This window comes from Haliotis rufescens, unplaced genomic scaffold, assembly GCF_023055435.1.
Source record: "Haliotis rufescens isolate VD_foot unplaced genomic scaffold, xgHalRufe1.0.p SCAF_7, whole genome shotgun sequence".
NCBI classification, from domain to species: Eukaryota; Metazoa; Mollusca; class Gastropoda; order Lepetellida; family Haliotidae; genus Haliotis; species Haliotis rufescens.
This window is the reverse complement of record NW_025964361.1, coordinates 22,633,400-22,650,584: the sequence shown is the minus strand read 5'-3', so window position 1 is coordinate 22,650,584 and position 17,185 is coordinate 22,633,400. Positions and strand designations below refer to the sequence as shown.

The window sequence follows — 17,185 nt, the reverse complement described above, 5'->3', positions numbered from 1 at the left end:
ATCAACATCAATCCATACCATCAACCACTTACATCAACATCAATCCCTACACCATCAACCACCCACATCAACATCAAACCCTACCATCGACCACCCACATCAACATCAATCCATACCATCAACCACCAACATCAACATCAATCCCTACACCATCAACCACCCACATCAACATCAATCCCTACACCATCAACCACCAACATCAACATCAATCCCTACCATCAACCACCAACATCAACATCAAACCCTACCATCAACCACCCACATCAACATCAATCCGTACCACCAACATCAACATCAAACCCTACCATCAACCACCCACATCAACATTAATCCGTACCACCAACATCAACGTCAATCTCTACCATCAACCACCCACATCAACATCAACCCGTACCACCAACATCAACGTCAATCTCTACCATCAACCACCCACATCAACATGAATCCGTACCACCAACATCAACGTCAATCTCTACCATCAACCACCCAAATCAACATTAAACCGTACCACCAACATCAACGTCAATCTCTACCATCAACCACCCACATCAACATGAATCCGTACCACCAACATCAACGTCAATCTCTACCATCAACCACCCACATCAACATCAACCCGTACCACCAACATCAACGTCAATCTCTACCGTCAAACACCCACATCAACATCAATCCCTACCTTCAAACACTAACATCAGCATTAATTTCTTTCACCATTAACCACAACCATCAGTGTCAATCCGTACCAATCTTTGTCACCAATATAAATCAAACTCAAAATAACCCACATACCAATACAACTGCTGTGTAAGCTAAATTATAAAGTAAAGCAAACCATGCAATGCTTCATTAATGAACGAAACATTATAACTAAAAATAAATACTTGCACAGTACAGTACATGCATATCGAAATGGCTTAACCAGTCCACACCTGCTCTCTTAAAATTATCTTAACACGATCATTCCAACACTGTAATGCTGAGTGTGAACTAATAATGTTACTTGTTTTTATTTCCGCTCAATTAAAATACCTTTAAGATCACTCCCCAAATCGTATACACATACCACTTTTTGGAAACACAATTACGGTTGGAATGATAACGTGAATATTTTTATACTGGTTTAGCCATGTGTAATCGAGTTTAGATCGGTCCTTACTTTGTGCTCTGTTTACGAAAGCTTGGAGGTCACACATGAGGTGAGGTGTTGGCCCAAATCTCACCCGATGTGGTGTGATCGTTGTCTATTTTGATCCATCTCGTACGATATGCAAATAGATGTATAACCATTTGGGGAATGTAGCATAACATGTATTCTTTGTCAATACTATAAATACAGACCATCTGTCATCTCAATTTATTGTCCTTGTTATCTTTTGTGTCGTCTGTGTTTTCCCGCCACGACAGCAGACGACATTTAGGAGTCAGTGACCTCAAGGGCTGCGTCTAACATTTTCCATGTTTTCATGAACAAAACCTAATCTAGGGTACCCTTATCGACCGCCAAACCGAACATCAAACGAAGAACGTTATTATTATCATGTTCCACGAATGAACTCCGCGAACTGCCATCATGTGACCCAAGCATCCCTGGTATTTTCGCATGTTCCTTGTTCACGCTCCGGCAACCCGGGCACCATGACTCCGCCGTCTTTGTTGACGTTTTTCTCTGTAAATATGGAGGTCGCATACTTTCAGCGTAAAGCCTATGTTCACCTAGGTGATGTTACTTGAGCTAAAAATACCTCTGTCTCGTGCCGACCTCTTGTGTCGAGAGGTCAGTAGACCAGGTTGGTGCATTTGTTGCAGCAAGTCTCGCGAGAGTTTGCTCTGTTTACGCCTGAGAACCTGTGACTCTCATTAATAACTTACTTAAATGAACCTCGCAGTAGATACATATTTGGTAACGCACTTAACCGTCATTGTACAAACCTTTCTTTCCTATTAAGCTAAGACGGTACGAGTTAGTGTGTTATAGCACAGCGGGCATAGAGCAAGAGCGTTTCAGGTTTGGCGGTAACAATTAGACTTTATTTAGCATTACCAGGGATGGTAAACTCTCCTTTGTACCTGTCTGACATTTGGTTAAGTTAAACGATCTTCTTCAAGCTGCATAATACATTTGGCGTGGGTGGCTGAACACAAATCAGTCCCCGCGTCTATAATAGTCTGACTCACGGCCAATTATACAGATGGTTTATATTCATATTTAAACTTCAAGGCATTCCTCCTCCAAGTCCATGTACATATTTGGTGACAGAGGTTTACATGTAAGCAAACTTAAGCTGCTCTTCAAGCCATAATCCGGATATCTTTGTGAAGAGTGTGCTTTCAAATTGTGAAGGCCTTGCGTGCAGCGTATAGCCTATGACATTTCGTTGTGTGTGTGAGAGCTGACAGCGCCATGGTCGGGGGAACTCACGACATGATGATGCAATAGTCTGAAACATGCTCCACTTCGCGCTTCGCTTCTCTGACAGGGTTTTACATGTAAAATCACATTTAAAAATCGTAATGTAATGTTACTACTACTACTACTAGTAGTACTACTACTACTACTAGTAGTACTACTACTACTATTACTACTACAACTACTACTACTGCTACTACTACTACTACTATTACTATTACTATTACTACTACTACTATTATTACTACTACTACTACTACTACTACTATTACTACTACTACTACCGCTATTACTACTACTACTACTACTACTACAACTACTACTACTACTACAACTACTACTATTACTACTACTACTACTACTACTACTACTACTATTACTACTACTACTACTACTACTACTACAACTGCCACAGTACCTCCTCGTTTGATATCCTGAAGAAAATCCTTTAAACAAAAAACTATGCATATAATATACAAAAACCCACCCACCCCTAATATCAAATGGTCGGTTTCCTACTACGTCTACTACTACATAAATAGCACCATACCTCTACGTCTACTACTACATAAATAGCACCATACTACTACGTCTACTACTACATAAATAGCACCATACCTCTACGTCTACTACTACATAAATAGCACCATACCTCTACGTCTACTACTACATAAATAGCACCATACCTCTACGTCTACTACTACATAAATAGCACCATACTACTACGTCTACTACTACATAAATAGCACCATACCTCTACGTCTACTACTACATAAATAGCACCATACCTCTACGTCTACTACTACATAAATAGCACCATACTACTACGTCTACTACTACATAAATAGCACCATACCTCTACGTCTACTACTACATAAATAGCACCATACCTCTACGTCTACTACTACATAAATAGCACCATACTACTACGTCTACTACTACATAAATAGCACCATACCTCTACGTCTACTACTACATAAATAGCACCATACTACTACGTCTACTACTACATAAATAGCACCATACCTCTACGTCTACTACTACATAAATAGCACCATACCTCTACGTCTACTACTACATAAATAGCACCATACTACTACGTCTACTACTACATAAATAGCACCATACCTCTACGTCTACTACTACATAAATAGCACCATACTACTACGTCTACTACTACATAAATAGCACCATACCTCTACGTCTACTACTACATAAATAGCACCATACTACTACGTCTACTACTATATAAATAGCACCATACCTCTACGTCTACTACTACATACGTAGCACCATACCTCTACGTCTACTACTACATACGTAGCTCCATACTACTACGTCTACTACTATATAAATAGCACCATACCTCTACGTCTACTACTACATACGTAGCACCATACCTCTACGTCTACTACTACATACGTAGCTCCATACTACTACGTCTACTACTATATAAATAGCACCATACTACTACGTCTAGTACTACATACGTAGCACCATACCTCTACGTCTACTACTACATAAATAGCACCATACCTCTACGTCTACTACTACATACGTAGCTCCATACTACTACGTCTAGTACTACATACGTAGCACCATACTACAACATCTACTACAGCATAAGTAGCAACCTACTACTTCCTCAACTACTACATAAGTAGCACCATACTACTACGTCTACTACTACATACGTAGCACCCTACTACTGCGTCTACTACTACATAAGTAACTTCATGCTACTACGTCTACTACTACGTACGTAGCATCCCACATCTACTGGTACCCTACAAGCACTACAGTTAGCGCCCCTTCCACAAGCAGTAATCCAATATGCCGTTGTACATTGCAGGCCATCTGGTGGTGGTCGGAGACGAGCGAGGAGATCAGTGGTTCTCTACACGGCCAATCATTACACAACCTGTCTGCATCATGGAAGGTAAGAATCGCCCATATTTCATCGAACTAACTAGTTCCTTGAAACACGTGCCATCTTAATATAGAATCAGCACCAGCCGTTTATTTACCCTATTTAAACCCCGAAGAGGATTTCAAGTTAGCCCCTTACCTCATGCATGTCTTAAGAGCCGATTTACCTAGCAGTATGAAATTGTATCAACCACTGGTTTGTTTGGTCACCTCCCGATAATTTATAGGCCGTGGTATACAATTGACTGCGGCGTTAAAAAAATCATTTACAAATTCTCCATACGGGAATTATTTACATTTTGCTTTGGTCTCTATATGAGAGTTAGATCCCGTACAACAATTAATAGAATAAAAACCAGTCAAGTTTAGGTTCATATGGAAATATTAATTTTTAAATCGTGATGTTGTGAAGAAACTAATGATGCTTTGCATATGTTGATGTATGCTCAAAATGTTGTTTACGGACATGTTCAAGTGTTAACGTCTGAGTGTTTGCAACATAATTTGAATAAACAATTTCCAATTTCCGTCTGTGAAATATCTAATTTATTTGTAGGCATGTGTTCCACTTGAATGTATAATCCCCTTTCTAGTTTAAAATGATTCATGTACTGATAACCTTCTCTTGTAAAAATATCGTTTGAGAAATGACTACTTTGTTTTTCATTTAAATAAATCCTTCCTGTCTTGGTGCGTGACATGACGTCATATCGCGAGTTCTAGTTGCATAGAAGCTAACCAGGTTTAAAACAGTTGTTTAAAACGTTTGTGAATAAATATGTCGACGTTCCACAAAGATCAAAGCGATCTTAGTTGAGACTGTTGTAAGTTATAGCCGTGGTTGTGCTCGCCATGATGAATGGGGTGCTGGTCAATGGATTTAGGGTTAAAAGGCTGTATTCATGTGAAATTCAATAGATCTTGTGTATTTGATCTATAACTCAATTTCATCAGTATATTATAAGTATGTACGTAATAGAACTACTAAAGCTTTTTAAACCTTTACGAACAATGAATGTGACGTATATGAGGTAAGTGACGTAAGTGACTATGTGTTATACTCTACTTCTTGACCTGGTATTCTGCTCAGTCAGGATGGAGAAACTGTGAGCAAAGGTACCGGTGACAAGTGTTGTTGTCAGCATTAAGTCTCATCAAGTTGAAGTCTTGGGGAGCTTCGAATATATGTCAAGTTACCCGCAGCTCAATACGACAGGAGTGCTGATATTGTAGCATTGTGTCGATACTGACTACAATGATACATGCACACACATCGAGGCAATGACGTGGCAATAAAGTACTCCAACACTATGTGACACCTTTATTTGTTGTCGGTAAAGGGAAAGGCATATATTATACTTTTGAAGAGATGAAAACGTATTGCAAAACTATGCGATTGCGCCTTACTAGAGTGCGTGAGTGAGTGAGTATTGTTTTACGCCGCTTTTAGCAATATTCTATGGCGGGGGACACCAGAAATGGGCTTCACACATTGTACCCATGTCGGGAATCGAACCCGGGTGTTCGGCGTGACGAGCGAACGCTTTAACCACTAGGCTACCCGCCTTACTAGACATACAATTCATATGCGCATATTGTGATGAATATTGGTATTCGGAGAAATCAGGTCGATGGAGTAACCTAGTAGGACCGCATTAGTTCGTTGGGCTACATTTCCCCACGTGAGTACAATGTGTGATGCCAATTCCTGGAGTACCCCGCCGTGAATTGCCTGAAATATTGCTAAAGCGGCAGAAAACCAGACACACTGGCTCCATCTCAGAACACGGGGATACGAGCGGTCACGTGATCTGACAATATTGAGTACTGATGTTCCTTCACGGCGTTTTGACGACCGTCCTTCCGAGACCCTTACACCATCATGGCCGATGGCCCACGTCGTCATGCGTAACATGACACCATGGATGGCGCACTTGTACTGTTTGTTGTAAAGCTCACCTCCGTATCTCAAATGGAGAGAATTTCCTAGACTGAAAACGCGATGTGAAATCTACATCACTCATTAAATCATAGACGTATAAATGGTTAATGATGCAGATGTATATTTCAAAGATACGTTTGTATACTAATGTCATTACGTCTTCGTGCAGCTGTATGTGTTCCAGATGACTTTTGTATACAGTTTCTTTTAGATCTTACAGATGATATATGTATACAATTATGATTGAGATTATACACCTAACGTATGGATTTGACCAACCAGATATGTCTTCAGCAACCCATGCTTGCCGTAAAAGGCGACTCTGGTTATCGTAAGAGGCGATTAACGAGAACGGGTTGGTCACGCTCGCTGACTTGGTTGATGCATGTCATCGTATCCCAATTGTGTAGATCGATGCTCATGGGGTCAATCACTGGATTGTCTGGTCTAGTCTAGACTCGATTATTTACAGACCGCCGTCATATAGCTGGAATATTGTCCAGCTAGATGCCGGCGGCCTGTAGATAATCGACTCTGGACCAGACAATCCGGTGATTGATATTGTGAGTAACGATCCACGCCGATGAGGTACGGAGGCAGGCAGTCAACCACATCACCAAGTCTGACCACCTCATCCATGTGTCGCCTCTTACGCCCAGCATGGGTTGCTGGGGATCTATTCTAACCAGGACTCCCTAGGGGTGTAAGAAATAATGCACCACAACGTTGTTTATCAACACACTACAACACAACATTACTCAACAAGACAACACAATACATGCACAGCACATCACGACTCACTATGTTACCTATGTTACACCCTAGACAACACAACACAAGTCAGCTCAACAGCGTCTATGTTTACACGGCGACAATTGATGCATATACCAGACTACAGTAACAAATGTCCTATACATGCGGACATCAAGTACATTAAAGGCAGTAATTCTATTCAGTTTGAAGGTCAGCTTCTCAGTAACAGTTATTCAGCTGCATCTGATTATATGTCTTGTCCGTGAGTCATGGGTGTAGCGTGTTCAAGTGATGACACTACACAGGCGAGAAACCCACACCATGAGACCTGTAGAATGAATACGAGCAATATACGATTACATTGGTGTCTACTGAATCAATGGATGTCTTAAGGCATATGAAGCAGCTGTTTTGAGGTATGTACTTTTGCAATGGCGCTGTGCGTGTAAGTAAGAGCATTACCCAGAGAATGCTTGTACTCAAGTTTCGCGACATTCACTCAAACAGGTTAGTGTTGAACGGCTAACATATATCCACTTTTTTTTATAATCTATTACATTCCCAGTAATGTGGGCCCTGGTGAGGATATATCTCCAGAGCTTTATGGTTTGGTGACTACTTTCGGGTGGTCAGACTCTTTGATTGTATGTTATCGTTGTACATAATATCAATCACTGGTTTGTCTGGCCAAGACAATTACTTGCTATTGTAGCTGGAATATTGTGGCATCACACAACACATACCGCAGTAATGGATATGTTGACTATCCTCCAGGTTAGCTACAGTAGACATATCGGAAGTCTGGAAATCATTCAAGGCTACCCTGTCGCTTGTTACAAGCGTCGAGAAAAACCCATGCCTCATGGCACGACATAAGACTTACACATAGGAGAAAGGATATGTTTTTCAAGCACACGTCTGTTAGCCTGGAACTGTCGTCTTCGTCAAGAAAGGGGCTTTGGTAATAAGTGGGTTCGGAGGTCAGAACCTTGTCTCATTACTTCAGCTTGCAAATGGCCTAAATGAGCAATTTGAAATGAAGCATGTGCAATATTAGGAATACGAGCATATTTAATTCGTACCAGATGTTGACTAAATAAACTTGATCATGTTTTTGCGAGACGCGTTAAGAAACCACGGGGCGTTTGGGAAGTTTGGGCTAGAGGCATTCCATTTTGTGAGTATTGTATGCAGTTTTTTCATGAAAATGTTTCCATATTGCAATGCATCCCTATGTTAGGTTGGGCGTTACTTATTAGTGTCATTACTGCAGGTATTCATTCACAAGTAGGATGAAATAGATATGTACGTGTTCTCACGTACCCCTGTTTTATCATTACCAGTTAGAATAACAACAAACGAGGAGGACACCATATTACTATTTCAAGATCTATTGAACTGGAGTTGGTCATTTTGGACAGTCGCGAAATGTGTAACGATGTGTTTGTGGGATTCCTGGCAACGGGTCATGACATCATCTGCATGTTTCTCTGAAATACGTGCCAGCTGGGATGTCGTGTGATTGTCTATTTCCGTCAATCCCAGCGAGGCCACACGCTTTGGTAGTCTTCAATATAATGCACGGTGGCCACGTGGTTTAGCCTAACCTGTACTAAGGACCAATGACTGTCCTCACCATCATGGTATGAACTTGAGGATAATATGACATCCGTTTTTTCATGAAAATGTTTCCATATTGCAATGCATCCCTATGTTAGGTTGGGCGTTACTTATTAGTGTCATTACTGCAGGTATTCATTCACAAGTAGGATGAAAAAGATATGTACGTGTTCTCACGTACCCCTGTTTTAGAGATGGTTTGTTTTGAAATGGTTTGAGGTATGTGTATGTCGTTTTAAAAGGTCCCATCTATTTGTTACGTATATGTATATCATTATAAAAGGTCTTATTTTCCTTTGTCTTTAACTGTATGTCGTTATTAATGGTCTCGTAATCTTTAAATTAAACTGTATGTCGTTATTAAAGGTCTCATATGCCTCCATCTTAAACTATATGTCGTTATATTAAAGGTCTCATGTAGCTTCATCCTTAAACTGTATGTCGTTATTGACTCACTCACTAACTAATATGCATTCATCTTAAACTGTATGTCGTTATATTAAAGGTCTCGTGTAGCTGCATCCTTAAACTATATCTCGTTATTGAAGGTCTCATATACCTTCATCTTAAACTATATGTCGTTATATTAAAGGTCTCGTGTAGCTGCATCCTTAAACTATATGTCGTTATATTAAAGGTCTCATGTGCCTTCATCTTAAACTACATCTCGTTATTAAAGTTCTTATATACTGCCATCTTAAACTATATATCGTTATATCAAAGGTCTAATGTAGCTTCATCGTTAAACTGTATGTCATTATTAAAGATCTTATATACTTTCATTATAAACTATATGTCGTTATATTAAAGGTCTCACGTAGCTTCATCTTTAAACTGTGTGTAATTATTAAAGGCCTCTTATACATCTCACCTTAAACTACATGTCGTTATTAAAGGTCTCATATACCTTCCTCTTAAACTATATGTCGATATATTAAAGGGCTCATGTAGCTTCATCTTAAACTATATGTCGTTATAAAAGGTCTCATATACTAGTACCTTTTTAAACTGTATGTCGTTATTAAAGGTCTCATATTCCTCTCATCTTAAACTATATGTTGTTATTAAAGGTATCAGCATATAAGTATGTCGTTATAGAAGATAAAATAGAATACATAGAATAACTCCAATATTTTTATTATGTTCAAGTACATGTGTATGGGTTGAAAGGTCTCGTATACTTATATCAGGTACACGTGGATAAGCATTGCGTCACGAGCTGTCCTCTGTGGCATAGCAGTTATATGAATGTCATTAGTTAAAAGTCAACATACTTTATAAGGTATATATGTCATCAAAACGATATCATGTGATCATAGCTGTACGTTTATTAGTGATATATATTAACAGTTGTCTCAACGGATATTCCTCGGAAGAAATTAATTTATTTATTTCATATTTGGACATTTAGTAAATCCTAAGGGCTGAAATCTGCGTTTCGTTTCTAAGATACTGCACAAATCTTTAAAAAAACACGCTATGTGGATGATACGCTATGTGAAGTTTCGCGCAGGGTCATATTCAAAAACAAATTTAAGATGAAAGAGAAGAGAAGAGTTACCTCACAGTAAAGACTTCAATGTCATTTAACGCGCGAAGGTGTGTTAATACAAGCACAAGGGTACCGGCAGAAGGTAATTCAGTCTTCAAAAAAGACATTTGATAGAATCAAGTTTTATTGCAGTTTGAATGCTTTCATTTCTTTGTATAACTTTTCATCTTTGTGACTTGAGTCACTGCCACCTGTATTAATGAAACGTAAAGGTACATGTGAATGGAGGATGATGCAAGGTTCATGCATCGTGAAGCAATCGGTGTAATTTATATACCACACAACGTGGTCCACATTGCATCACATCGATCAATCATTTCACTCGGGGAGTCCTCAGGTACACCTTTCTACCATTTTACACTCTTTCATATCTGTTTTTTTTAAGTACATTTTTTACCATGTCATAATCTGCTTGAATGCACTTTACGGCTCTTTGCCAGTTCAGAAATAGATGATTGCTTTTATTTTTGCGTTACGGTTCACAAAATATAAGATATTTGCTCTCACAGACCCAGGAGTGAACTCGACATAGTAGAAAATGTTAATTGAAAACAGTAGATGTGTTTTGTTGTTTAGCTCGTCCTTTTTGTTAAAGACATGTACGTTGTGCGTTCACGAGTATTGTTTTCCACAAAGCAACGGTACAAACTCAAGAGCCCTAGTTTAACGTGTGGAGGGAGAGAGCGGGAAGTCTCTCAATGGATGGTAATGCTAGCTTACAGGACATGCACGATCCAGAGGAATGTCGGAAGCGCGTAGCCGGCGATTATGCCTCTATGCTCGAGTTACACTGAATCCTAAATGCGCGTAAAAATGATACGGATGCTCTTCAGGAAGGTATTGTGTTACCAGTTAGAATAACAACAAACGAGGAGGACACCATATTACTATTTCAAGATCTATTGAACTGGAGTTGGTCATTTTGGACAGTCGCGAAATGTGTAACGATGTGTTTGTGGGATTCCTGGCAACGGGTCATGACATCATCTGCATGTTTCTCTGAAATACGTGCCAGCTGGGATGTCGTGTGATTGTCTATTTCCGTCAATCCCAGCGAGGCCACACGCTTTGGTAGTCTTCAATATAATGCACGGTGGCCACGTGGTTTAGCCTAACCTGTACTAAGGACCAATGACTGTCCTCACCATCATGGTATGAACTTGAGGATAATATGACATCCGTTAATAGCTGTGAAGCCAGGAGTGCCTACTCGGTGTAACACATTCTCGCCTTAAGGTACATAGCATTTTTTCAGGTTTGTTGTTCAAGTTTATTATCTCGCACGCAAGCCGATGACTTTTTAATATGTATGATGTGACTGAGAGCACGATTTAAACACATTTGGTCTGTTTGATTCAAATTTTGTTTTATATCATATTTAAAGTTGTTGTATGTGTTTTGTATGTAAAGGTCAAAGGTAGCCTACTTTTGTGATTAATACTTCCGTAGATTGTAGTGTTGACGAGGTCACCATGCTTGTTTGGGTATCTTAATGAGTGCAGTACTGCGCTAATTTCCGTGTTTCATAATTCGAGTCTCTTTTAACAAGGAGGTGATGTTGATAAAGAAGTTATCAAGTACTGCGGCGGTATTTAGGGACGGTTAATAACTTTTTCCGGGCCCTGAGAGCTTCACGCAGTATGTCCCAGCCTATTGCCCCATTGAACAGATAAACGCAATTTAAAATCTCGTCAGCTTCGAGAAAATGTTTCTACTACCATATGCACAATCCCCCCGTGGAGGTTGAGACGTCGAATTTTCTATGCTGGAAATGTGTTTCAAAATGTCTTCCCTTTTCTTGCAGTGTTCACTGGTCAACCGGTCAACCGGAACTGGATACTGGCCAAACGGAAGTGGAATTACCGGAAGTTAAAAGTAAAAACGAAAATTGTGGACGGGTTTGCTGCCCTAAATGCGGGTCCAGAGGACATTGGAATAAGTCCAAAATGCTTCGAGTGACGGGTCAATGTATTTTGTTTCTAATAATAGCTTCCTGTGGTGGGTTGATCATAAACAACAATTTTGGTGGGGACGAACACGCGCCGGGAATAGTGGATATAGTTGAGACAACACAATTAAAAGTAAGTACCTGTTTTGTATCTTTCTCAAACCAACATGCATTGTGGTAAATTCTTAAATTCTAGTTGAATTTAGTTTAAATGAAACGTGTTTTATCACCATGAGGAATCGTTGTTAATACAGGCAACGTTGGATATATCAAAAGGGTCATTTTCTCTTGGGTAGTAGTTGGTAACATTATTGTAATTGTCGTTGGTGTGTTGTTTTTATACAGTAAAACCGTGTTGGTCCGGAGATAACACTATGTTTTATATACTTTGCTATCCTATACATCGAGGGGGGTGAAATGGGGCTTAACGTCGCGTTGAAGATTATTACACTTATTTAGCGATGTGCATGCATGCGTGTGTGTGTGTGTGTGTGTGTGTGTGTGTGTGTGTGTGTGTGTGTGTGTGTGTGTGTGTGTGTGTGTGTGTGTATGTGTGTGTGTGCGTGTGCGTGTGTGGTAATCCGAACTGATGCCGATTTGCCTAAAGTCGAACAATCTCACTGAGATACCATGCCGTAGTTTATCATGAATACCCCACTCAGACACAGTATACTGACTCCGAGCCAACCAGTCCTTGATTTAGCCCCCTTAATAACGAGCGTCAGGCAGGGTAACAACAAGTACCATCTTTTAACGTCTTTTGGTATGACACGGCCGGGGATCGAACCCCGGACCTTCCGCTCCCTGGGCAGACAGTCTACCACTAGACCACGGAGGCGGTCTCCTATCCTGTTGGATATCCGTGCAGTGTTGTTGTTTACAAATGAACATTACCCCTCCCATAATTCGTTTCTCTGGACGCTTTTACAGGTTTAACAAGGTTTCAATGAAATCCGAAATTGCTACTTCGCTGTATTTGTGATTGAATCGTGACTGCTGGTAAAATCAAATAATTGGCTGTCTCCAATTTCTAATATGTCATGCCATGCAATGCTAAACCTTAACTCGTGAAAGATGTTTTCTTATAAACATCAAACATTTGTGAATAAGAACATCAATTGTATCATGTGTACAACTTGAAATAGATTATTATCTTGCTTTCAATATGTCATGGTTCTATACCACCCTATATATTTCTAAGGTTGTATGTAACTATAGTGATTGGTAAAGCACGTGGTTTTTAAGTGCATGTAAGCAAACGGTTGTTTTAATAGTCCGTAGTGTGGTTTCGCTCCCTCCTTCACACAACAAAGGCTTCTGGGTCCGGGAAAAGGAATTTGCTTCCGTCTTATCTTAGAAAAAGACAGGTGGTGAAGTTCGTTTTTGATTTTGTTTTGATAGGTTTCCATGACAGCGGATGGGATTATCATTTCAGTTTACTTAGTCATCCTTACTGATTAGCTTTCTTTTATCAAGATGGCGTTTCTGCAACCACGTTTGAACATGCGCGGGACTTTGATCAACATTTTTGTTTCCGGTTTCTGTGAAAGTGATAGAGGGTTTGCCTGAGACGTTCACAGCTCATGATGTTGACTTAGCTCTCGTTACTGCTGTTGACGTTGAGCATAATTGATTAATGTTCGAGGTTTAATATAGAATAAAATAATTTAAAAAAAAATTAAAATCATATATTTTATTGCCAACATGTCACCTTCAATAAATAATGGAAAGTTCATTGTAGTTTCATATAGTCCAGTTCTGAACTATGCGAGTGTGAATTTGGCCCCATTTCGGCGTGATAGATTCAAATGCACTTAGTTTTGAAAGACGCCTTGATACACGGTTTACAAACGTTCAATACACCTCGACAAAACCAGTTTCTGATAGTGTTAAAGATTATTCACATAATGACATTTGACATTCGATTTAAGCTTTATATAAATACAGTTTAAACAGAATGGAGTGGTTTTCTTTCTTCCTTATGTAAATGAATATAACCTACAATGTGTTTAAAATGTCACACCCAGCTGATAGGAACATATTTACCTGTCGTCACAGGCGCAGTACAGTCCACACCTTGGGATGTGTCATTTCTATTCACCCATTGTAGTTGACGAGCTATTCATAACCGCATGGGGATGTGATCAAGGACTGGTCGGCTCGGAGTCAGTTTACTGTGTTTGAGTGGGATATTCATGTTAAACTGCGGCATGGTATCTCAGTGGGTTAGCACTATAAAATCGGCATTAGTCTAGTAGTATGACTAGTACACACACAAACAGACATATAAGTGCAATAATCTTGAACGCGACGTTAAACCCCATGTACCCCACCTCACCTGTTTGATCGTTACATCATCAACATGCTATTCCATATACGTGAAATGTATAGATTACATATTTATTTATAAGGCAAAAGTATATTATATATCATAAATATGTCGGATAACTAGCTGACAGACAGGTACACGAATGTTCAATTTAATTGGAAGTTCAAAAACCCATTTCCGTTTTCCCCTTGCGTTTTGTTTATTTGCGGTACAGTTTATATATAGTACACATGTGTACAGATTGATATTGTCAACATATGGTAATGTCCTTATAACGCAAAAATATAGACCTTGCATAATATTAAAGTTAAGTGTTGATATTGATCTTACATATTATTAATATCAACCTTACATATTAAGGGCGGTCGGGTAGGCTAGTGGTTTAAGCGTTCGCTCGTCACGATGAAGACCCAGGTTCGATTCCCGACATGGGTACAATGTGTGAAGCCCATTTCTGGTGTCCCCCGCCGTGATATGGCTTGAACATTGCTAAAAACGGCGTAAAACCATACTCACTCACTCACCTTACATATAAGTATTGACCTTACACATAAATAGTGACCTTACATATTAATAGTGACCTTACATATTAATAGTGACCTTACTTATTGATGCTGAACGACGTCTTGACATTACATGACTTTGATTTAGATATTGACCTAACGTATCTATATTAGCCTTACGCCCTGGCATGCCTCTAAGATGGCAGTGCTCTTAAGTTAAAATAGCGCCTCGAATCGAAAAAGTCTCATTGAATGATTCACCTTCAAGATAGGAATATGTCACTACAAATCTTGTGTACCATACGCAGCACAGCAGGAGTAAACAAAAGATGTTGCTCATCAACGTAAAATAATTTGCATTTTGGACGCGTCTCAAGTTGTAGAAGATTCTTGCAACACGTTTCAAGGTTACAAGATGAAGTTTCATTCCACGGCATCGTTAGCCAGAAGTAAAATATTTACAAAATCAACGCTTGCTGAATCTATTTACGCATTCCAGGAAATGAATAGCATACTCGAAGTAAGATGCACGGTTTGTTCGTAATAACAAAGAATCTGTAACCTAAGGCAAGCTACTTCCTTACTTTTCTTATCAAATAATGAACTTGTTTGTTCCCGTGATTTTTTACATGTCGTACTAAGCGAGGAATCTATACCAAGGTAAAACGCTAATTTATAGCAGCATCGATATACCGATTGTAGGGCGTCCCAAAACCAAACCTGCCAGTTGTTCCAGGAATAAATTCAGCTTCGAATTCTGGCTAGAATAAACACTGAATTAGCCTTTGATCCGAAAATTCCTGTGTGCGGGGGCGAGGGTTGTTTCCTGTAGCTCATGAAGACAGTTGATTGAACTATAAACTCAGTATACTATGTAACGCTGCGAGCTCGAGTGTACACTGACGTGGAGAGCAAATATAATTTGCCCCCAGATAGGACGATGGAAGGGTCTCCTTATCACGTCGTAATTACTTAGTATTGATGATTATCGTGTAATAAGGAAATTGTGAACCAGGAAGTACCATAAAAAAACAAACTTATATGGGGGTTGATAGGTTGCTTTGGCTTGAAATATATTTTGTATGTTAATAAATTCGTAGAGAAATATGGAACTTAAGGTTTATGTCCTAAGTTCCTCAGGTCTGATCCCATGGCCCGGTACTGTGGTCAATATACGTGCAAGACTAAGTTTGGATTGCCTCTTTGGGTTGTTTGTTGTTAAACGATCTTTTACTGATCTGAAGATATTCCTTTTTATGCATGCTAAGCGGATACACCTACCTTTTTAAAAATCTTGCCAAGCTTTAAAAATGAATCCTCAAAGTTACTTGGTACATGCTAACATTCCTCACAAGCATCTGTATCGGTTGTAAATGTGCAATGAACCTCACACGTGCCTGCATTTGTCGCTGTATTTGAAGTCTTTTGGTGCATATTGAAGGAACTTATCTATATTTTAATATAATATAAAACGTCAGCGCCAGAGAATAATCAGTCTCGATTATTAAACGAACAGATTGGGCGTAAAAGGTAAAATATAATGGATGGACAGGGCAACCCCAGCTTAAAGATGCTGGGAAGTGCACCTTTAAATGATGAACAGTAGCATGTGTTTGCTTGTATGCACGGACATTGAATCTGTGGTTATGTAATTATAATGGTCGAAATTCTCGAGGTACAAAAACATAAAACATCTAACACAGCTAAACTTACAATAAGCACGGAAAAGAGATTTTCGGTGTAAATGAACTTTATTTTACCACCAGAGGGAGATAAGATATGTGTGTTGCCATAGAGACACACGTGAAACAGACAGTAAGGCAGACTTCACGATAATACTTGACTAAACATTCATTTTCGGTATCAAAGTATTTCCCTCTGCGAACGAGGCACCGGGTAATCGAATTAGAGTCCTGTGTGGGGCACTTAGATTAAGATAGGCAATTGAATCTTGTATAACCTGGTTCAACAGAGACATGTACAGGAAACGTAGATTACTGAATCTCACTACACCCCACCACAATATCAGCACTATTTTGATAATGGACGTTTAAACGCAGTTCCACATTTCTTCAGCCTGTGGTGTGATACGGAACTGAGTATTACATATAAAATGTAGGCTTTCCTATGGAAAGTAAAAGTTTAAATAGCTGTATTGCTGCTCATAATTTCAACTCCAAATCGTTTGTGTCATGTATA

The 17,185-nt window shown here is 39.4% G+C and overlaps 1 protein-coding gene across 6 annotated transcripts in view; it reads left to right on the top strand.

The window, feature by feature from the left end:
- The window catches only part of LOC124139848, a 142,932-nt gene that overhangs the window by 113,985 nt on the left and 11,762 nt on the right, over positions 1-17,185 (top strand). For all 6 annotated transcript variants that reach the window (XM_046507228.2, XM_048387739.1, XM_046507231.2 and 3 more), the window contains exons 3-4: positions 4,263-4,349; positions 12,011-12,287. In XM_046507228.2, the coding sequence (XP_046363184.1) occupies positions 4,263-4,349; positions 12,011-12,287 (364 nt within the window). The remainder of the gene's footprint in view (positions 1-4,262; positions 4,350-12,010; positions 12,288-17,185) is intronic.